This window comes from Lepisma saccharinum, assembly GCF_977018435.1.
Source record: "Lepisma saccharinum chromosome 15 unlocalized genomic scaffold, izLepSacc3.1 SUPER_15_unloc_1, whole genome shotgun sequence".
NCBI lineage: Eukaryota > Metazoa > Arthropoda > Insecta > Zygentoma > Lepismatidae > Lepisma > Lepisma saccharinum.
Window position 1 is genome coordinate 1,158,168 of NW_028142892.1, and position 24,616 is coordinate 1,182,783.

The 24,616-nt window shown below is 40.9% G+C and overlaps 1 protein-coding gene across 2 annotated transcripts in view; it reads left to right on the forward strand.

The window, feature by feature from the left end:
• CenG1A (Centaurin gamma 1A) overlaps positions 1–24,616 on the forward strand; it is a 151,665-nt gene that overhangs the window by 74,064 nt on the left and 52,985 nt on the right. The window contains exon 2 of one of the 2 annotated variants that reach the window (XM_083115816.1): positions 2,285–2,517. In XM_083115816.1, coding sequence (XP_082971942.1) covers positions 2,285–2,517 — 233 coding nt within the window. Of the gene's footprint in view, positions 1–2,284; positions 2,518–19,348; positions 19,542–24,616 lie in introns of those variants that run through there. The other variant, XM_083115817.1, reaches the window with a different exon arrangement.

Genomic DNA, 24,616 nt, shown 5'->3' on the forward strand with positions numbered 1-24,616 from the left:
TTTAATGAAAATGGTCATGGACAATTTGTCGACAAATACTTGTGCATTGCACGCTATGCTAGCAGTTTTGATAGTTTATTTTAATTGTGAACCATGTGAATGACGGGAATTGTGAAGGTGACCGAGCGTTATACTTCGTTTCACGAGTGTGTGGAGCAAGGACGCGCATAACGGCGCAGAAGGGGAAAAAGCAATTGGGACGAGCAAAGCAGTGCGCTGCTTCAAACGGGTGGTAGAGGCACTCACTCCCACCCTCACGCGCTCATTGGTCGAGCCCTGACGAGTCACTACTTGCGCAGAGGACTCGCTTTCGTTAGTTTGCTTCTCATTCCTGGGACAGAGTATGGCGTTTCTGTGTTTGTTCTTTCATATACGGTCGCCGGCAATAGAAATGGGACACCTACAGGGTGCGAATGAAGTTTTTTGGTATAGATGGATAGGGCGAGGATCACGACGACTTCCAGCACCTCTCGATTGGCCTCCCAGGAGTCCAGACCTCACCTCACGTCTTGCGACAACGCTCTGTGGGGTATTATCAAGGAGAGAGTTTCACAAGAGCGATACCAGAATACCCAACAGTTGAAGTACCCTGTTCGGGCAGCCTTTGCAACAATCACCAAAGCACAGCTTCGTGAAATATCACACAGGATATGGCGGCCTCCCCGATGGCGCAGTGGAAGCGTCGTCGCCTTGTAGGGGTCCCGGGCTCGATACCCGGTGGAGGCACATAGTGGTTCGGATCCCACTTGAAACTGTAGGTCCAGTCCCGATTAGCCTTACTGTGCACAAAGTGGACTTAAAACACCAAATCAATTAATCAATCAATCACACAGGACATGGCGCCGCATCATTTTGTGCCACGAAAATGATGGTGTTCATGCAGACCTTCTCGATGTGTGACGGTGTCAATGAAAGTGAATATACTAAAACCAGTGCATGTGTTTGATATTATATTGTTCCTCTATTCTTATTACTTTTCGGTAGGGGTTGACAAGACTTTCGGAACACCCTGAAGATCCTGAAATATTACTTACCTGTAAGGTGTTGTGTGTGTTGCCTAACTCAACGGCGATAAGTGGACTTGAATAGCAAATTTTCAATGGCAACTTCTACCACCGCCGTATAGTTAGGCAACACACTATAATGTCTTCTAGGGAAGCGAGTATATCAGGATCTAAAATCTTGGGATATCGATCAGGTTGTAAGTTCAAGAAAGGTTTCAAGGCTTTCGAGAGCCAAAGTCACTCCCGTAAGTTCGGAAATCTTTCAGAACTCGCCTTGTCTATAACCTGAGGCAACCTGTACATCATTTGTCGCCAAAGTGTTCCATTATTTCCGGTGACTACATCACGACCAACACAAATAGGAAAAAACCAACGTTAAATAATAATAATCTATCTACTTTTTTATATATATAAAATGGATGTGTGTGTTTGTGTGGGTGTGTATATTTGTTTGTTCCAGCATAACTCTCGAACGCCTGCAGCAATTTCAACCAAACTTGCTACACGTATCACTTGCAATCTGGAAATAAATACTGTGGAGGTAAGACACCCCTGGCACCCCTAGGGGTGGGGTGGGGTGACATGTAAAAATAATCGAGAACCACCCATATTAAATTCCGCACGGACAGACATCCGTGACTATATGCAACCCGCACAACGATAGTATTTCTCGGGTTGTCTAACATTCAGGCTGTGTTGCGAATGGAATCCATAGTTTTCGTGACACACTCAATGCGGTTCAACTCCAAGTTCATCTCCTATCGGCAGGGAGGGTGAGAGAGGGGGGAGGGTGAAAAATAAAATGCCACAAATGACCTAGATTAGTGTCGAATCCATAGTTTTCGGAGTCGCTAAGCTAATTAGTGACATTCACGATCACATTTAAAATTAGTTACATTTTACACTATAGTTGGAATTCATTATTTTCCTGTCTAATACAAGATTGGGATAAATAAATATCAGCTAAAAAAAAAAGAAGGTAAAGTGCTCCCCTGTGCATAGCACCACGCCAAGAAGGCCTATAGGGGGTGTGGGGGTAACGCCCCACACTTTCTTGATCCGGTCGTGAGTGGGGGTGATATGATCAGCATCACTCCCCTGACCTCATTTACCCCCCAGGGTTTCCCCCAGGTACCCATGTTATTCGACGCTCGGTGGGCGCAGGCGCCCCTTCCAACGTTTGAAAAGTTCTCGATTTGAACCGGCCGGGAATCGAACCCGGAACCTTTAGGCTAGTAATAATAATACCATGGTTGTAATTGCCTTTTCCTCCGTTTCAGATTCGTTCGTGAACAGCCAGGAGTGGACGCTGAGCCGGTCCGTGCCTGATCTTCGTCTGGGCATCGTGGGCTCCCTGTCTTCGGGGAAGTCCGCTTTGGTGCACCGCTACCTCACGGGCTCCTACATGCAGGAGGAGTCTCCCGAGGGCGGCCGCTTCAAGAAGGAGATCGTGGTGGATGGACAGAGCTACCTGCTGCTCATCAGGGATGAAGGAGGGCCGCCCGAGTTGCAGGTAACCAAGCCTCGTTTCCTTATTGTACGGGTGCTCCAGGGGGTGATGACTTAACATATTAGTGGCGACGTTAACGTCAGACAACCGAGCAGATTGAGTCCAAACAAGATGTCACGTGGTTTTGGCCTATTCTGTAGCATTGGATTTTTCATCGCATCTTTAAGGATTGTGACAGCAGTTATGAAACTCAGTCGTGACGTGTGTGTATGTCTAATATATCAATGTATACTCCGAAGTCTCATCTTTACATGGATGTACGATACACATCACAATTTTGTTTCATAACTACTGCCACAATACTTAAGGCTGCAACTTCCGATGGAATGATTTTGAATAGGAGAAAACCACGTGTCACATTTGTTTGGGCTCACATTGTGCTCAGTCTCTGCTGTGACGTCACCACTAATGTGGTTCATTGTACGAGCGCTTCCGAACCGCGTTTTCCAAAATTCACCAGTGAGCATGAGACTGGTGAACCAAAAATTACGTCAAATACGGTGAAATCTGGAAAGCTTCTTACTGAAACAAAATAAGGTTCTATTAGGAAAGCGCACATTATAATCGCGTTAATTTGGAAATAAAAGTCACTTATAGTGACGAAATCGTAGATGATATTTTATGAATATCCTAGATTCTCACATAGTGGTATCTAATTTTACATGTACACTACGAATTTAAGTGGCATTCTTTGTAAAAATATCGAAGGTTGGGAATGATTGCCTCCCCGATGGCGTAGATGTAACGTTGTCGCCTTGTAATCAAGGGGTTCCAGGTTGGATACCCTGTGGAGGCACATAGTGGTTCGAATCCCAATTTAAATTGTAGGCCCGATGGCGCAGTGGTACTGTCGTTGCCTTATAATCAAGGGGTTCCGGGTTCGATATCCAGTGGAGAGACATACTGGTTCGGATCCCACTGTAAACTGTAGGTCCAGTTCCGATTATCCTTTCTGTGCATAAATTCGACTTAACACAAAAACTCAGTCAAGATTGAGAATGGAGGCTTGTACAGTAGGAGCCATGAGTATTACCCTGCAAATTGTCCATGACTATTTTCATTCATTTTTCTCTTACATTCTATGTGTTTTTAAACGATGGATTCTTATGTATGCTGGTGCAGAAGTTGTCTGCAGCTTGTTTTAAGTTTTCTTTTAATTCTTGAAGCTCTTATTGGGTCAAATAAAGTGCACGAACATGGTGATGGACAATTTGCACAGTAATACTCATGGATCCCACTGTACAAGTTGGGGGATTTGTTTTCACAAAACGAGCGGAACAAAAAACGAAGTTCACGCGACACAGTTTCGGCAGGAGGAAGTTTCTTTCGACGGAACTTCCTCTTTCTCTAACTGTGTCATGGCAACGTCACCTGAATACCCTTGCTTGTGCGTCGCAAATCCCGAAGTGACTGCGTCTGTCCAGAATTAGCCACCGACTGCATTGTGGTGGTTGCGCTGCTCCGCCGACCCAAATTACTCATTCATCGGTCGCCGTGTGGGCTTGTCTGGGTGGAAATCGATAACGCAGCTGGCGAGAGATCAGATTTGCGGACCGATTCCGCCAAATCTCAGAAATTACTTGAGCAGGGTGCCTGTTCGAATTCTTCAGACTATATCCTTTGACTTGACTTTTTTTTTTCTACAATATGCAGAGGCTCTTATCAAAGGGGAGGGTCCAGGGGGGTCAGAACACTTACCAAGTACTAAAATCATAATTTGTTGCATAATCGATGGTTATTAATTTCCTCTGAACTTATAGGAATGCAAGGATTATATATGGATCATACGGCTTTGAAGGACAGTATCTTTTGACTTGACTTGCTTTTTTTTATACTTCGCTTTCCTGCACTTTTCGCTAATCGCGAACATGAGGTTGAGTGGTGACATAATGATTTTGAACCGGGACTCGAACCTGGGAGAGACCTCCCTGATGGCGCAGTGGTACAGTGGGATCCACGAGTATTACCGTGCAAATTGTCCATCGCCATGTTCGTTCACTTTCTTTGACCCAATTAGAGCTTCAAGAATTAAAAGAAAAGTCAAAACAAGCTGTTGACAACTTCTGCACCAGCATACATAAAAATCCATCCCTTAAAAACACACAGGATGTAAGATAAAAATTAATGAAAATAGTCATGGACAATTTGCTCGGTAATACTAATGGATCCTACTGTACCGTCGTCGCCTTGTAATCAAGGGGTTCCGGGTTCGATACCCGGTGGAGGCACATAGTGGTTCGGATCCCACTTTAAACTAGGTCTAGTCCCGATTAGCCTTACTGTGCATAAAGTGGACTTAAAACACCAACTCAATCATCAATCGAACCTGGGAAGGCCTGTAAGGGGTGACCTGGTAATTCATCCAAAAGTCAACCTCACTTCCCCGTAGTAGGCTACACCATTGTAACTGCTTCTTGCAGGCCAACGAGGCTCTGGCGGCTGGACCTACGGCCAGTGTAATCCTCTGTAGGGTTCTGTGTTGGTCCTTGTGTGTGCTGAGTGTCCCTTTGCAGCCTGAGATTTTAACCTAGTTAAGCAGGCCTGTAGCCAGGATTTTATTTCTGGAGGGGCTCATCCCTTATCAGCAGCATCCATCCAAAGGTGAAAAAAGGTGGCTAGAAGCCCTAAAGATGTATTTCTCAGTATATTACAAATTATTATACGAGATGTTTAATCCTGATAAGGAAGTAAAATTAATTACCACTCGCTATTTAAATTAGATATTTGTAGGATTTCGGGAGGGAGCCCCCTTAGCCCCCCCTGCCTACGAGCCTGTAGTTAAGGACATTTTAGTCCTCGCTGACAGTAAAAGTTTAGTTCCTTGGCCTCAATTTTGTTTTATGTAAATAGTTTATCCCCGTATAACGTGACGGGCCGAAATAGCAATAGTGATGAAGTGCCTACAATATACAAATCAATCGATCGAACCTGGAACCCCTTGCACCATAGCTCGTTGTGCTAACCACTCCGCCACCGAGGTCTCGAGCGTAGCATCGTATATCCAGTTACCACTTGCTGTTATTTTACTTCGCTTTTTTGCCACTTTTCTCTAATCACGGCAATGAAGTTGAATAGTGAGTTTGTTAAGTTTTTTTTTCTTAAGTTCGCTCTATGCACAGAAAGATGAATTGGGCTGGGCCTACAGTTTAAAGTTGGATCCGAACCACCGGGTATTTATTCCGTGACCCTTTGATTACAAGGCGGCGACGTTACTACTACGCCGTCAGCGGGAAGGGGAGGTACATATTTTTTTTTTTAGGCTGGGTAAGGAGTTTATCTGTACATAATGCGTTTTACCTTAAAAGCAGGCACGTATTTAGAAATATGTTTCGGGGGGTTCGAACCAAGTGTTTTTATTTAAATAATTGCATTAAATCAAATTAATACTAATTACAACATATGAATCAATATTGTATTATTATTACATGAATAGGTAAAGAGAGGGTAGGGTATAAGAATAAAGATATAAGAGCGCATATTCATTATGTAGCTTACCTGTAGTTAAGATCGGAATAATTTATATAAAAACAAGTGCTCTGGCAATGAAATTAATGCGAAATACATGAAGAATTGAATATTTATTGAATAACAAAAACAATTTTAGATGCAGTTGGAGAAAAGTAAAGTTTCTGATTAATATTTATGCACATTATTATGAATAGTAGCGTGCATAAATCTTTGTAATGTCATTCAATGCCGTATGATCCCAATATAATCCTTGACTTTCAATACCTTCAGAGGAAATTAATAACCATCGATTATACAACAAATGCTAAACGAGAATATTTTCATTATTTAATTTTAGTGCTAGATAATCCTTTCGGGGGGGGGGGGGGGGAGTCCGGATCCCCTGCCGCCGTTCCTAAATACGTCCTTGCTAAGAAGGTTTGTTTTATTTAAGATCTCTCTTTCATATCGTTGTTGGTCAAGGGCTTGTCCCCTAATAGATTGACGCTGACGTCCATGGTGGAGTAGCACAATCACTAGGACGCCAAGGGTTCCTTATTCGAAGCCCGCCCTGGACATGGGTGTTGTTTGTAAGCGTTCTTTCATATCATCACTCAATCTCGTCGCCTTCATTAGCCAAAATAGCTGCGCAAACTAACAATTCAATCAACCGTATAGATTGACGGTGCAAATAGCCTAAGTGCTGAGTAACCCAGCATTTTAGTTTCAATCAGTCGATATGTTACCCACGCATCGTGGTTGTAAAATCCGCACCTGCGCGAAAGACCGAAAAAGCTTTGATTTCGAGGAACTTTTCTGTGACGTCGTTCGTTGCAATCTCTTCCAGCATTAAATTAATGCCTACTTTAAATAATAACCAACACGGGATTAACCATTCCAATGGGCTTTTCAGTTGCAGAAATCTGTCAAGAGGCATTTTACGAATCTCATGAATATGAATGAAACAAGTCCATGGAATTAACGGATACGGTTTTCGTCACGTGCAGACGCTTCGACTCCTCTCGGGATTTTCAATCAGTTTCTCCGTCTTCGATTCTATTTTGGAAGTGGCCGTATTGATTTTACGGCGAGGGATTGCTTTTTAGTCATTCACCGGCTCGGAATATCGCGAGGCCTTTGAAATTCCCTGGCGGAGGCGTAATGAAGCGAGCCTTCTGTCAAAAGACGTGGCTCGATTTTCTGCCCCGACGGGGATTCCAGCGTCCTCACGGGGTGGATGAGGGTGATGCCGTTGCTCCCAGTGACGGAGATCCACCCTGCTGAGATTCAAATTTATTTTGGGCTAGGATCCCGTGATCAGCCTTGCTGATAAGCCTCGTGAATCGATGGGAATGTCCTTTAAAAGTGAAACTGTAATGTCAACACATCATCAAAAAGGGTACCTTCGGCAAATTTAGACGTTCAATAACTTCAAAATTACTGCAATCATGAAGGACAAACGTAATGTCGGTTGCAGGTTCGATTCGTGGTTGTGCCACAGTCTCCACACAGTTCTAAAACATTTACGGTAAGCGGGGGAATTGGGTGGGTGGGGTAACTGGGTGGTATCATTTTATTTTATTTTTATTAATTTCCTGTATTGTCATAAAACAATAACTAGCACATGGAATGATAACTTTATTCATTGGGCAGTAATTGTAATTTTTTCAGCATTTTGCTTCAATTCTGTAGCGAATAAAAAAGTATTGTTTCAACTACTGCACTTTTCTGACTTTAAAAGTGAAAAACTATGTTTGTCCTGCCTTAACTAAATGTAACACTAATTTTTTGTCAAGGAATTGTTTGATTTTGAGCCTTAAAACAAGTAAATATACTCCAAGGAGTATGAAGCATTTTTTAAAATCTTAATACGTGCTCTTTAAAGGGGGGTTTAATGAGGGGAGAAAACTATCTTCCAATTACCCACATGTTTTTCAAAGTTTTGAGATACTCTAAAAAATTGTAGGTTGTACCAAAAAATTTACTGTATGTACATTATCATTTACCTACATATATAAACTGTAAGCAGTAGGTTTTTCAAAGCCCTAGAATACTGGGACAATATTGTTTTATTTAGTTTTAAGAAAATTGCGAAGTTTTCTTAAAACTGAGTGTAAAATGTAGTTTTTACTTTCTCTTTTAACACCCTTTTGTCCACAGACTGTAGCACTAATATATTGTGAGTTCTAGGTATACCTCCAAATTACCCCCATGGGGGTAATTGGGTTGTAAATTGCTTTTTATTTTTTTAATACATAAAATAAGGAGGTAAAACGATTAAAGTGGGTTTAAGAGATGGTAATTGAAGGTTTTCAAGATAATAAATTGGGTCCAAAGTCTTAAAACAAGTATCAGAGTCTACACAGCTTCGTTTTAAAAACATACCTCCCAATTCTCCCTGCTTACCCCACTGCGTGTTTCATAGGTAGTTCGGTTCGCTTAGGGATCTTTCAGAACGAGCATCGGGCGATAGGCAACTCCGAAGCGTCAAGATACGCGTCCCTTCAGTCTAAAGCAATATATTCACCGCACATCTGCGAACAGCAGACCGACACGCTATCGAGAAATCCAGTCAGAGCGACACGTGTCGCTTGGCTCTTATGGGATTTCACACCGAATCGACGCGCGACACTTGTCGCTCGATGATTTCACCAATCGAACTGAAACTTGTACGGCTTACCATGCCAACGTTGATTGTCCTGTTCCGAAGCGACATGTTTCGCGTTCGCTTCGGGTCTGAAGTCTTTCTTAGTAGCCGACAGATGGCACTAGTGTACCCCTGTCCCAGGACATTAACAATAATACCATTAAACTTGCAAATGTTAATAAACCTGAGTTTTTTACGCCTATGCTCTCAGCCAGTGAGCGGAAGGGGGAGTTGGCTGCGTGGTGTATTACATGTTCGATCACACAATTGAAACTTTCTTCCTCTATACCATGATTAGTGCTCTGAAACTATTTTGAGTGACAAACATATATTTTTATACCCCTACAACTGCAAATGGAAAACATTAATCACAAGAAAAGTAAAAAAATTAATTACCAGATTAGAAGAAAACGTTCATTAGCTGAATAGTTCAAGTCATTGTTTACGTCGCCGAAGGGTAGACGACAGGCAAGATAATTAGCTGGCAACGCTGATTTCACCCTTGCCTGCCCCTATATCTACCACCCGCGGTTCAGCAAGGTTTGGTGTTCCCGTATGTTGTTAAGTTTCTTATGTAGTTGTTATTTTTCATGAAAATAAAGTGAGAAATGTTCAATAACAATGAATATTCAAGATGAACAAAGAAGAGGGAAAAAAAATTGTTAGAGCCTGATTATTTTCGTAACATCTCCAGCTGACTGCGCGAGTTTCACTAGCAAGCCTACCTACAGCGCACAGCCCAAGCGAAATGGTTAGCGATAGGTGCCGCGAGATATGACGTCAGCGGCTTGCTTGCTGATTGGTTGTTTCTGGTGTTATGACCCGCTCCGAAGCTGCAAATGCATAACGGCCAGAGCTGTTACGAAAATAATCTCTCTCTATCCACTTGTTTATATGTAAGACCACATTCAATTTCGGAAGGAAAGTTTTTTTAAAGCGTTTATTATTTTTGTTTCTACCGCTGCCAACTTCCGTACATAACAATAACCATCGCAAAAAACATGTTTTCTTTTAATGTTTATGTTTGATTCTAGTTTTATGTACTTTACGTTTTATACATATTTTACGAATTTTTACGCGTAATATAAGTGTCATGTAGAAAAACCTTTTCTTTACGTGTAATTGTACATACAACCCTGTTTGTATATAGGCCTACCTAATATAAATGTAGACGTGAATTAATATTTTGGAAACGAGTAGGGGCGCACAACTAAAAGTTGCGGGGGCAGTGCGTGTTAGTTACGCTACTGATTTAAGGGGAGGGTCCAGGAGGTCCAGACACTTACGAAGTACTAAAATTATAATTTCTTGCATAATCGATGGTTATTATTTTCCTCTGAACTTATTGGAATGCAAGGATTATATTGGGGTGATGCGGCGTTGAAGGACAGATCCAAAGGGTGCTTGCCCACTACTACGAGTATTTATGATAAAATCAAATCAGAAACTTTACTTTTCCCCAACTGGATCTAACAACCTTTTATGTTATCAATAAATATTAAATTCTTCATCTATTTGACTTTGTGAACTTGTTTTTATATAAATTATGCCGATCTTAACAACAGGTAAGCTAGGTAATGAATACCTGTTGTTTTATCTGTATTCTTACCGTCTTTTTACGTTTTTGTCTAATAACAATATAATATTAATTTATATATTTTGATTAGTATTTATTTAATTTATTATCACAATCATCATTATCGTTATTATTCGTGATGAACTTGGTTCGGAGACCTCCGAATATATATATATATATATATAGGGTGATTCTTTATGTAGTTTACAACTTCAATAAATTATAATTATTTATTGGAACCACATACAGACTTGGTTTATATTTCATTATGCAGCAAAACACTTCAAGTTTTGACTCACGTAGTGTGTAGTTGCGGAGTTGATCACATGCGGCGCCACTATTCTATCGTTGAAAATGGCAACTTTCACTGGTGCGGAAAGAGCTAAGTTCCACGGTCTCCAGATTACACTCCACTCGACTTTTTTTTGTGGGGGTTTGTGAAAGATAGGGTGTACACCCCTCCCCTATCTCATAATCTTAATGAACTTCAAGATGGCATCACAACAGCCATCGCTAATGTTACCCCTGAAATGCTGGTTAATGTTTGGCAGGAAATTGGCTTTCGTTGGGATGTGTCCAGGATGACCAACGGTGCACACATTGAACCATAACAGATTTCTAAAAAAAAAAAACTAGAAGTGTTTTGCTGCATAATGACATATAAACCAAGTCTGTATGTGGTTCAAAAAATAATTATAAATTATTGAAGTTGTAAACTACATAAAGAATCACCCTATATATATGTATAGACACGTGCCTGGGATCTATCTAATTCCTGTAGCAAAACAACTAACGGTGAACACTTTTCGCCAGCACATTCTCCGTTACACACGCCTTGTCAACATTCCAACTCCGTTGCGTTGAAAGGCTTTTCTTGTCCCCGGAGGAGGACACTTGAGACAAGTGACGTTTCGATTGAAGCGCCGTGGAGTTCCCGAGGAACGGCATTTCAGTTCCGTTTTATCCGAAACTAGGAGAGATGCGAAGATAAACCTTGATGCTTGATGGAAAAGGTGAATATTTAGGAATATTTCCGGAATTATGTGTATAATGTTTTGAGAGAGAGTTGTATAACTTCTGATGTAAGATGAGAAAGCCATCTTATTGCTACATGTCCGCGTGAATTGAATTCTTGTTTTATGAAAACACAGGCCAATCGGGATTGGGCATTGACACGTTTTTTTTTTTTTTTAACATTATTTAAATGAAACACAAGAATGCGTTCACATGATGCCTCTCAGAATATGGGTAATCCTAATTCTTTATTCAAATGAAATCGAAGTCAAGTTTTTACTAAGAAAAAGAAGTATATTTTCCTTCTTACCATGAAAAATACATATATGTGTGTAATTCCATTGTGATTTCAAAGAAATAACAGCGCCTTACAATCCAGCTTCACCACTCTTTACCACATCAACAGAAACTCAAAGCCAAAACCATTATTACCATGGCAACATGTCAGCCACTATTCTGTGACATCATCAGTAATAGATGTAAACACAAAAATCACATATCAAATTAGAGATATTAAGAATAACAATATTTCTACAGCTGGGAAGAACAATAAACATTTGTACAACGAGAAAGGATTTTAACAACAATAAATATTAGTCCAAGTGGAAAGAACGCGTCAGCCTACAGTTTAAAGTGTGTGTCCTCCTGGTATCGAACCCGAGACACCTCGTTTACATGGCGACGACGTTACATCGGGGTGTCCGTGTGAAGGACATTGAGATATGAACAAGATATAAAGGACACTTGATTCGTTTGTAGAAGCGCGGTGACTGTTCAATTAAACTCCTAAGGTAGTTTTCAAAACGAAAGAAGCGACATGTGTATGTTGGAAGCGAACCCTCGGTAATCAATGCAAGCTTTCGAACCGAATTTACACCACAAGCTTCGCTTAGACTGGGCCGTTTTCTCAACGGCATGCATCGTGTCGCGCGGTAAACGGTTGCTTGTAGGCCAAAGGGCCGTGACGCTTATTGCTTCGGTGTGAACTCCCGCTGTCGCTTTGGTCTGAAATCTCCCCTAGAGCCGCTGGTACATATACAGTGACGTGATTCATAATTCCCTCCGGCGTTTCGAACGTTTGTAGTACAGGAACTATAAAACATACAGCAAATGTGTGCATATCAGTACATAAAGGATCTCACCAAGCTTGCACTCGTTAATAGGCTTCGTCACGTAATTGTAGTATAATGACTGAAATGCAACAAAAAGAAGTCGTGTCGTTCGATTGGACGTGCTTCTCGAGATGACTCTCCTTTTCTTCCGTGGCCCCCACGCTCACCTGACATAACCCCGTGCGATTTTTCTTTCGAGGTTACATCATGGAGCCCCCTTTACCACGTGATTTATCACACATGCAGTCGTTGGTATTGATCATATTTTGGGACGTGTGTGACATGAACTTGATTTCAGGAGTGATGTCTGCCTCGCCACTAGGTGTGCACATATTGATCGTCTGTATGATACTTGGAGAGATTCTTTACGTACTGATATGCACCTTTTTACTGCATGTTCTTGTACTATAAACGTTCCAAACTCCGGAGGGAATTTAGGAATCACCCTGTAGAAATCATGATTGGATCGGCCTACCTCTGGTAAAAGGCGAGAATCTTCAGAGCAGAGACAGAACACACTGAGGACTGGGAGGGGAGACTTGTTGTTTTAAGCGACTTTCAAACAATAGCAGTGTTGTGATCCCTGAGAAAAGAGGGGGAACATGTCGCACTTAACTTGAGGCGGCTGTTGCCAAGAAATATGAAGTGCGAGCAAGAAGAGACGATTGGCTGTGTATTTATTATTCCTTAGAGCGTCCCTGCGTATGACATTTCCAAGGGGTTCCCAAAAGCCAACATCGCTTTCACGAATTGGGACATGGTGCCTCCCCGATGGCGCGATGGTAGCGTCGTCGCCTTGTAATCAAGGGGTCCCGGGTTCGATACCCGGTGGAGGCACGTAGTGGGTCGGATCCCACTTTAAACTGTAGGTACTGTCCCAATTAGCCAACTCAAACAAACTAATTGGTACCGGGCCTGCAGTTTACAGTGGGATCCGAAACACTATGAGCTTCCACCGGGTATCGAACCCGGGACCCTGTAACAAAATGCACTAAAAAGATATTTTTACGGTTAATGCAATTAATGTACTCGTACATGGAGGCAATATTTACAACAACTTAACCAAATTGTTTAGAGGAAGTGTTGCTGTGTATTATTAAAACTGTTTATTAATAACGATATATCTATCTATACATATAAAAATGGATGTATGTGTGTATGTTTGTTCCGGCATAACTCTCGAACCCCTGGAGCAATTTCAACTGAACTTGGTACACGTATCACTTGCAATCTGGAAAGAATACATTTGGGGTAAGAAACCCCTGGCATCCCTAGGGGCCGGGTGGGAAGGGGTGACATGTAAAAATAAACCAAACCGATATTAAATTCCGCACAGACAGATATCCGTTACTCTATGTAATCCCGCACAACGATAGTTTTTCTCGGGTTGTCTAACATTCAGGCTGTGTTGCGAAAACGACCTATATTAGCGTCGAATTCATAGTTTTCGGAGTTGCTAAGCTAATTCGTGACATTCACGATCACATTTAAAAATAGTTTCATTTTACACTATAGTTAGAATTCATTATTTCTAATACAAGATTGGGATAAATAATTACCCGGGCAACGCCGGGCAATCAGCTAGTATGTAATGAAAATTAAATTATAACTAATATAGGGCCATTGCATTGTCACATGCTACATTTTTCATATTAAAGGAACTATTCTACTGATAGTTAAGCAACATTTTTCTTCCAGTTTCTGTGCAATGAAACATGAAACTAATCTCTGTTGATTTAACGCAACTACCCGTAGAATATACTTTCCCAGATTTTAAGCTACAGGTGAACATTTTTTTGTCACGGGTGGAACAGATAAAACAATTCCTATTTTTTCAAATAATGTAAAATAAATTATTTAACACAAAGAGAGAATGTAATTGACCTTTGAATATTCTAGTGGAGTTTTAGGGGAAAATGGAACAGTTAAAGGAGAAATTATTTTTTGTGTTTAACGAGAGGGACACAATACAAAGAAGTAAATCAAAAAGTTAAAATAAACAAAAAATGGAAAATACCTTCTAGTATTAACTAAATTAAATATATTACTTGAATTTGTATCCAAATGACAATTTTAGATTTTTGAATCGCAGGAATAAAATTGCAATCAATTTCAGCATTGCGTTTAATTTTAAAAATAGGGATTCACGAGCACTTTGGCATTGAATGACCCTATACTATATTTAGACTGCTCTAAATTGAACCCCACGCCTACTTCTATGCGTATATATACACGTCCATGTTTACACATGACTTCGCGGTCCTTTCATCAAAACAACAAGAACCTTCGTCGTGCCACAAGCGAGTGCGTGATGTTGAATTTCAGGAGTGCGATTTGAACATGCTCTTGCATCCGTTTTATTTTTATGATCTGTCGGTACATTACGTTCCATCTTGCACCACTCGTCGATGTACAGTCACGGACACTTCTGGATTGTAACGAAACCATTGGACATCAGTGGCGTAGTGTACGTGACTGTACATTCCATGTAAATAACAAAATTAATTAATATGGAAGTTATTGTTGTTTTTAATTTCATTATGGTTTAGATGTTTGTGAGCGCATATTATTTACACATTTCACCAATAAAAATTACTGGCATCTGCAGCCTATATGCTTCACAGGCAAATGAAGTCAAAATTTGCTACATTTTTAAAGCGTCGCACACGTAACGCACTTTTGTTGATGCTTTGTATACATTCAGCCTATGACATCATACTCGAGGTTTTTTTTCATCTATTAGTAGACACTACAAAGTACTTTATAATTCTATGAGATCAGTTCATTATGAATATTTGAATCCAATCTCTTGTCCATAACCTTAAATTTTGTGAGTAAAATGTCACACACGTAACGCTGGGCACATACTTTTATTTTGTAAGCCGAGTTCTGTAGAATTATCTCCGGCATGGTTTTTTTTCGATCGTTGCTCTTTTAGCAGCTCTGGGTCTTGCCCAGCCTCTTATCACATGGCGTCCACATATCGAGGATGTGCGTGGACTAATTGATTCAAACCTTTTCGGTGCTTCGCATGTGTGGACATTTAGCACCCTTCTAAGTATACCTTAAATTTTAATAAATGGGGTATAAAGAGTCCTTTGAGAAAGGTTAATAGTGTAAGTTGTAAAGGGACCTGCGAGTGTTAAGTGTAAATAATATTTGAATCTACATTCAATTGTTTCTAAAGTTGTATAGTACGAGATGGTGAGTTCAGCCATCTTAGAAATGGTCTTGTACGAGGTGTTGCTACAAAATATTTTATTGGTTATTTTGTACAATACGAACATTACCCCCTTCAAAGTACTCCCCTGAACTATCGATACACCGCTCCATACGAATCTTCCATTGCTGGAAGCAGTACTGGAAATCATTTTCTGAAACCATGTTAATGACCGCCTTCGCTTTTGTTTTCACATATTCTACGGTCGTAAATCTGGTTACATTCAGTGCTGATTTAACCTTTGGGAATAAGAAAAGTCGCACGGAGCAAGTTCCGGCCAATAGGATGGATGTTCTAATATTGGGATTCCAGGATTGGCCAAAAAAAAGTCTTGACTGACAATGCCGTGTGGACAGGAGCATTGTCCTGATGAAGAATCCATGACTTGCTTTTCCAGAAATCAGGTCGTCGTCGTCTTACTCGCTCATGGAGGCTCATCAGCACCGTAATGTCCCTTGCAGATCGATCTCTCTGACAGACGAATATTATAACAAGATAATGTGTCTTGAAGTTGATCGGTTAAATTTGAGTTTGAAATTATTCAATTAACAATTTTTCTTAGATTAGTATACTCCGTGCGTAACATTTGCGACTTGTGTTTGTAGATGTATTTCGAGTCTGAGTATTTGAAATGGCAAATGTATACTCTGCACCTTAAATGTTTTAAATAATAGGGCTATACCTTTTAATTGAACTGGAATTAGAATTTTTGGATACATTGAAGTCGCACAGATCTTTTATATTGTTAATACTATAGGTGCGCGCCTAGGGGAGAGGCAGTACGTAAGGTTGAATAGAGAAAGCATCTGCTTGTACACTTGAAGTTGTAGAAAGTTCGCCTTCAAAACCGGAAATTATATTTGAATCTTATCATGGTTGTAGAGTTGTCACCCTGTGTAACCTCTTTGCAAATATAATGCGTATTGCTTTTCACATGTCCTTGGTAGGACCTGTGAAAGATGAAGTGAGAAGAAAATTCTCTTTTTCTCTATCTCAGTTTTGCAGTCGCTCTCGCTCATGGCGGAGTGGTTAGCAAACTGCGCTACGACGCCATGGGTCCCGGGTTCGAATCCTGGCATGGGCATGGATGTTTGCCAGTGTCCATTCATCAATTCCATCATATCAACACTCATCCCCATCTTCGCAAATTAGCCAACAGTGGCACAGAAAGCTAAGTAAAATATAGCAAATGAAATCAAATCCTTTCTTTTTTCTTTCATTTTCAGTTTCTTTTGCTTTCTCCTTTTTCTCTGTATTTTTGCTTGTCTCACTTTCTCTTTCCTGCTTATTATTTTTTTCTCTGTATGAGAAAGTGAAGAAGAGATAAACAGCATCTCTTCCCCCTCTCTCTCTTTCTGAGAAAGTAAGGAAAGATATATAGGAATAGAGAGGAGGAGAACAGAGAACTCTCTCTCTTTCTCTCTCTCTCTATTTCTCTCTTTTTCTCTCTCTTTCTCTCTCTCCCTCCCTCTTTTTCTCTCTATCTCTTTCTCTCTCTCTCCCCCTCTTTCTCTCTCTATATCTATCTCTCTTTCTCCCTCTTTTTATCTCTCTCTTTCTCTCTCCCTCTTTTTCTCTCTCTCTTTTTTTCTCTCCCTCTTTTTATCTCTCTCTTTTTCTCCCTCTTTCTCTCTCTCTCTATCTCTCTCTTTCTCTCTCTCTCTCTATCTCTCTCTCTCCCTCCCTCTTTTTCTCTCTCTCTCTATCTCTCTCTCTCCCTCCCTCTTTTTCTCTCTATCTCTTTCTCTCTCTCTCTCTTTTTCTCTCTCTCTATCTTTCTCTCTCTCTCTCTCTCTCTCTCTCTCTCTCCCCCTCCCTCTCTCTCCCCCTCTGTATTCCACCTTGGTTCATTAAATCGGGACATTGCTACATTTCGCTGGGATTGAACCCCCCACCAAGCGCACCGATATCAAACGTAGCAGCGAATGTGTACACGTAGGATTCCTTGGCCGCCCCAACGCGAGAAGTGTTGACGAAAGCGATAAGGCCGGCTGGAGGTGAAGGCCAGGGGAGTGAGAGAGGGTTGAATATCGATTTCCCAGAATGCTCTGTGTTTGGCTCGGTGTAGACGATGCCTCAGTGTTGCACGTAGAGGGATATTCCCCGTGACGCACAAGGAACAGGGACATTTTAAAACTCCTTTTTCTTATTTTGGTATTCCCCGCTGTTGCTTCTGTTTCGGTCAGGGCGTTATTTGAAAATTTCCAGTAGAAGAGAAATTCCAGGAATTTCTCTTCAGTTTGTAATATATTTATATTTCACACCTTAATATAATACGTTGTAATATTTTTGTGTTAAACGCGTGTTCATTTTTCCATTTATAGATTTCTCAAAGCACAACCATTACGAAATGGATAATGCACACACATTTAGAAGTTGAATTTATGAAAATCCATTCTAAGTGGGTGTTTATGTCATAAGGACAAGACACCCCTAAACAGTGACGTACAGTCATATACCTAGGGGTAGAGCGCGCTACCCCTGCCTAGAGGGTGGGTGGTCAGTCGATGTTGAGTATTTTCGTGAACATGTGTGGTGCGAAAAGGACGATAAAATGTGCACAAGACGAGTGATAGTAGCAACTATTGATTATATTGCAGTTAATTTACTTAAAATAACTATCCATATGTGGGTGTCGTACGAATGGACCTAAGAACTGCCTTTAGGGCATACGGCGGTAGGACCTCACACGTTCTCGATCTCTGCCATTTTGGAGGAGATGTGATCAGTAACACCCTCCGGTCGGATTTACTCCCCAGGGTTGCCTCCAGGTGCCCATTGATTTGAGGCTGAGTGAGCCCTAGACCCGCTTCATGCTGGGACAAGGCCGTAAGAATTCAGACCTTAGGTCACACCCCTGGAACCGAACCCGGGGCCCCCGTGGCAATGTGTATATTCTTAAAGTATGTCATTATTCAGTATCATCGTGCCTTCTTTCATATACACTTTAATTGTTCGACTTCCACAAGGATATGATAAATTGATGAAATGATTTGTTGTTTTAAGGCCACTTTATGCACAGTAAGGCTAATCGGGACTGGACCTACAGTTTAAAGTGGGATCCCATCCACTATGTGCCTCCACCGATTACAAGGCGACGACGCTACCAGTGCGCCATGGGGAAGGCCAAATTGATGAAATGGTCAGGGTGGCATTCCTTTATCTAGCCCCCCGGTTGCTAAATTTTGGCTTTTGAGGGGGAAATTTATAATGTCCTGATGCTTGTAGAGTAGTTACTGGAATATCCCACCCAGTAAGACCTCTGCCGACGCTGGGATTCGAAACCACGACTTGCTTTGAGCAAACCGCTGCTCCACTGAATCTGAGGCACATGACGTCGTCAACAAAGGAGAGTTGGTGAAGTGAGAAATATTTTGTGAGAAACGCACACATTTATTACACGCCAGGGGTCTCGGGTTCGAATCCTGGCTTAGGCATGCACGAGCGTCCTTCATAAATTTCTTAACATCAGTCATACTCATCGCCGCGATTATCTAAAGGTGGCAGAAAAGCGAAGTAAAATCAATCAATCAGTTAATGTATCGCATGTATTAAAGTGTACATTTAGTCGATTTCCTTGTGTGCAGGAAGACGAGCGTTCACCTCTTTTTCATGTTTGACATCCTCATGACGTAGGTCCTAATGTTTGCTAACAGTGGGCCACAATCCGTCCAAAACATGTTTTCACTTCCTCGAAAGTGAACAACAAATGTAGAAGCCCGAGGGAAAATTGTAGATAAAAAGAGGGAATTTCTCACCAGAGGGTGGCAACCCTGAACCGCTTGATTCGCGGGCAAAGCAGAAGGGGAGAGAGAGACCGTAGCTGTCGAGTGGCGAGTGTTGTTACCTTGACGCGCACCTCGGACAGTTCCTGCAAGAACATCTACATTGTTTTCCAACTGGACACCGTTGGTCGTTCAGCGAGCAAGGGCATTTGCTGGTGTCTACGCTGAGATGCTTTTCGAGTCACCCCCCGAGCGAACGCAGTAGGGGTTGTTCTTCTGCCGCTGGGTATGTATCGCTTTTTACTTCGGTTGTTTTGCCTCGATTTTCTCATGACGTAGGTGGTGGATGAAGAGCCGAACTGTGAGTTTCTGCATTCCAGTACAGTTTCGCCGAAATCGTATTTTCTAAATTTTTTTGTTATTGTTGACATTGTTCTTTTCATACATTTTTAATGTGTGTAGATCCGGCAAAAATATTTTTAAAATTCATTATTATTACGTTGGTACATTGTTTTTTGCAAGAGTTGTTGCTCAACCCAGACAGATCTCCGCTGTCATTAGGTGAAAGTAATGCGTTGATAAGCCAGATTCCTTGCGATCGAATCCCGACTCTGGGACGAATGATTCTGTGTTGCTGTTCAAATTCCATCTTGGTTTTTGGTGATTTTTTCATTGGAATTAAAATTGTGGGTGCCTTTTGATGGTTTTTGATTTATTGATTGTTTATTTTACTTCGCTTTTCTGCCACTTTTGGGTAATCGCGAAGATGAGGATGAATGGTATAAGATGAAATGAAGGGACGATCACAAACATATATTGACAACACGAGCCCACAGAGGAGTTTTTTAAGTTTTTTTTTGTTTTTGTTTTATATCCACTTTATGCATAGAAAGGCTAATCGGGACTGGACCTAAAGTTTAAAGTGGAATCCGAACCACTATGTGCCTCCTACGGGTATCGAATCAGGGACCTCTTGATTACGAAACGATGACGTTACCACTGTGCCATCGGAGAGGCCCCATAGGGCTGTGATTTCAGACGCCAGAGCCTCAGTAGCCTGCAAGATGCAGGTGTAAAACATGGGAAGGAGATTGAGACTTGGGTGTCTTCGGAAGAGGTCTCCTCAGCATATGGTGGGTTTTCGGGTTTACCGAATTGTATCTTTGAACCCGTGGATCACATACGCGCACACATCCACTCTCCCTCTCACACTCCCATAGCCCCCCAGAAAGGCCGTAATTGTTTCAGGAACGTCCACGACGATATTTCAGAAACTGTTCTCAGGGAATCGCACAGTTCTCACAGATTACTTACTGTTGGGTTATATATATTGGACTCTGTGAGATTGAGGTCTGGCAACTGCGAAGGCCACTGCTATTTCTGTAAGAACTTCGCAAGGTGTCAGGTTTTATGGCAACTGCTATGCGCTTGTGTTCAAGTAAGCTTCGACTATTGGGACCAAAGGACGTAGTACATTCGAACTTCCTATATCTGTACCATGAGCGGATTGACTGGGGCGGAGGGGGCGTAGCTTCCCCCAGACTTCCAAAAGTAACATTACATTGACGTAGGCCAGAGTAAATAGCAATCATCCCCATGGAAGTCTAAAATTGAGTGATCGCCGCAGACGCATCTAAAAATTAAGCGATCACATTTAGAACATACTTCTAAAACCACTAATAGACTTCGGAGGTAGCAGTTTTAAAAAGGCCATCCAACCCCTGCGTAGGAAGGTCGTTAATTCGCCACCGATCTTTGTATCCCCTCCCTTCTTTTACTCGGCAGGATATTTTAAACAGGTTTCAAATAAAGCGGCCATGTAAACGTGCCCGATGAGGAAAGGTGAACTTGTTATGGACCACCAACCCCTTGCAGTTATGCAACCCAAATTAACCAAGAGATTGGCACATTGCATACCGCTCAATGATATCCTTTGAGATAATTAAGTATAGTGCCAAAGGACTCTGTCCTGTATCTTTTTTTTCATCCCTATTCTGCCACTTTTGTCAAGTGGCGACGACAACAATGATGATATGGTGATTACATAAAATTATACACCAATGTCCACTGCAGGACTCGAACCTGGAACCTTCAGTAGCATCTTGAACAAACCGAGCAATCCCTGGAACGGCAGCAAAGGGTAAGGGTTATGTAAAACTCCCAAGATATATTCTTAAGTTGAAACTGAATTTTTTAAATCACCTTTCAAGTAATACACTAACGTGTAATTGTATAAGGATAAATATTGTCGTGTTGTTATTCCACGTTAAAGATAGGTTTCACCAGAAATCTAAAAATGTTCACCAATGTTTTATTCAGGTGTATGTTGTGACATGTAAGTATGAAATACCAACGAATTATACTTTTTAATTTTATATCAGTCAATTGCACGTGTTTGTGCTGATTTGACGTAAAGTATGTATTTAGGGACCTTTCGATGACAAATTATACATAACCTCCTTGCCTTGTAATCAAGGAGTCCCGGGTTCGATACCCGGTGGAGTCATACCCTGGTTGTAATCCCACTTTAAACTGAAGGCCCAGTCCCGATTAGCCTATGTGCATAAACTGGACTCAAGAACTCAAATTCAAGAATCAATTTAAGGAGTAAGGCGAAGTTTATAAGAATGTTCACTAGCAAAATGTGTACAAGTTTATGAAAAAAATATAACGTTTATTTAAAGAGGCGTTGTTTTTAAAAAAGAAAAGAAAGAAAAATTCATGCTTTAAATTTATCGGGGATGCGACAGGACATTTGTTATATAGCAATAAGCAATCAATGTCCTTTTTTTTAATGTACGTATTTGTAAAACGTGCACATTTGTATCAATATTGATCAATTGCGTATGTCACATGCACTAGTTTTATCAAATATTTAGAATACGTGTGCGAAAAGACTTCATCGAAGCTACATTTTTGCGCCATTTTGCTGATTTAACTACATATTTCCCATTTACTTTGCTGCATATTTATTACGCGTATTCAGTAAGTTAGTTCTGCTTAGAAATCTGTGCTTTGGTCAAGATAATTGGCAGATGCGCATATGTTCTGGGAAATGCTCGAGAATTCGGACAGGTGGTGGTGACGTATTGTTTTCCCGTCCCGGTTGTAGCGGAACCCACCTTCAGCGCAGAAGACCTTGAAATCCAACCTCCCCTCTCCACACTGCATATCTGGGTGTCGGCGCATGCGCGCTGCGAAGATATGCTCGGATGTGCTGTGCATCTGTCTCTGTGCAGCTGAATTTCGGGCAATGCTCGCTCGCTACAATTTGAAGAATCGTTTTGTGTCTGCATTTGTGAACGTGGAAAAAAATAAGCGAAGCTTACACGCAACTACGAGATAAAAACTTTTGTTATCTTTTTAAAAATACATATGCAATGCTTTCTTATTAAATGTTAGATTTTTTCACCATGTTGAATTTTTAAAATCTTGCACGTATTGGATCATTTTCATAACTTTTTCACAATAAAACTGATGAACTTGGAGCATTAACAGTCTTTTCTCCGCAATATTTTGATTGTAGTTGTTTTGTGTTGAGACCACTAACCACCGATTGGACCTACAGTTTAAAATGGGAACCCAACCACTATGTTGTAATGTTTTGAGGCAGACATCGTGTATATGTTTGTGGGTGTAATATGCTTTCAACGTGACATTTTAACGCATGGAGGCCTGTCAAACGAAGTTGTGATGTGTTTTGTTTTTTAAGCCCACTCATGCACAACGTAAAATAAGATGAAAAATGAAAAAAATGTGTATATTCCCAGTGACGTTGCGACCTATGAGGTCGGGCCTACCCTAATCTATATTTGACTAATTACGGGTATTCTAGATTTTACGATAATCACTCAAAATTTCTATTCCTGCCCGATATTCGATCTTGGCATGCAATGAGGCACTTTTGCGACTGCCTCATCTGCTCCCATAACATCGTTCATGCTGCAAAGTCTAATTTCAGGGGCCTCGGCGTCGAATCCCGGCCTGGGCATGGATGTTTGTGTGTGTCCATTCATCAATTTCATCATAACTCATCCCCATCTTCGGAAATTAGGAAAAAGTGGCACAAAAAGCGAAGTAAAATAAAGCAAATGAGTAATAAAACTAATATCAGGGGCCGGCATGCCTGCAATATACAAGATTAGGCCGGTCTCACGGTGCTTCCTATTAGGACTTTCATTTCCAAACAGGGATGGCAACGTATCAATACAATGTTAAGATGATGTTAACCGTAGATTTTACTTTATATTGCTCAAGATACATTACGGCGTTATTTCATGTTAGTGTTACTCAGTGGTCGAAAGTAGCGCGCTACTGTAGCTAGCTACAAAATTTATAGCTGTAGTTGTAGCGGCGCTACATTTTGAAAATTGTAGTTGTAGCGGTAGCGAAGCTACAAAATTCCTGTAGTTGTAGCGAAATTCGCTACAGATACATTTCCTCTCAGCATTTTGAGGTAAATTTTGAATGTGGCAACAGCATTTAAAAAATCGACAATAACGCTTACTTTTGCAGGAGGTTCAGAAAGACAAAGTCTATTACATGGAAATACGAATAATGTAGATTATAAATATCTTTATATCGCAGTATAGGTATCCGCGTAATTTATATCATTGGTATCTTAATAATTCTAATATCCAGATAACTAACTGACATATATGAATATATTCCCGCTAACAGCTACTTTTTTTTAGATTTTGGGGAAATGCCTCATTTGTGGCACCCCTGAAAAAAAAATACCTCGTTTGCGCCACCCGGGAACATATAGTGTGGATATCCCTAGTATAAGAGGCAGCAAAATGTCATTAATGACTGTGTAAAACACAACTTGCAGTGCAAAAAGGAGCGATCCATTTTCCACTAGAATGACAATAATAGTGCCAGCAATCAATGGCTCAGTATGTTAACAGAACTCTCGGATTTACACATCAGTTTTCTCAATATATTTCCCTTTAGATTTTCTGTTAGTTTTGCTAATCATGACAATGAAGATCAATGTTTTATTTAGTAATTATCTTATCTACAGTCAATGGGTCTCGTGTTCGATACCCGGTGGATACCCACTTTAAACTGTAGGTCCAGTCCCGATTAGCCTTACTGTGCATAAAGTTGACTTAAAACAAAAAGTCAGTCAATCTTATCTAGAGCCGCTTTCTGCCACTTTTGGCTAATGCGAGAATGAGGAAGAATGGTGAAAGAGCAGTGTGGGGAATCCTCCAGGCGTCTTTCCTAGTTTTCATTTGGAGTCCACTTTATGCAAAGATAAGCAAATCGAGACTGGTTTCGAACCACTGTGACTTAACTCAATATTTATTCTCAAGGAAAATATGTTGATATATAAATGTAAATAATTCTACCATT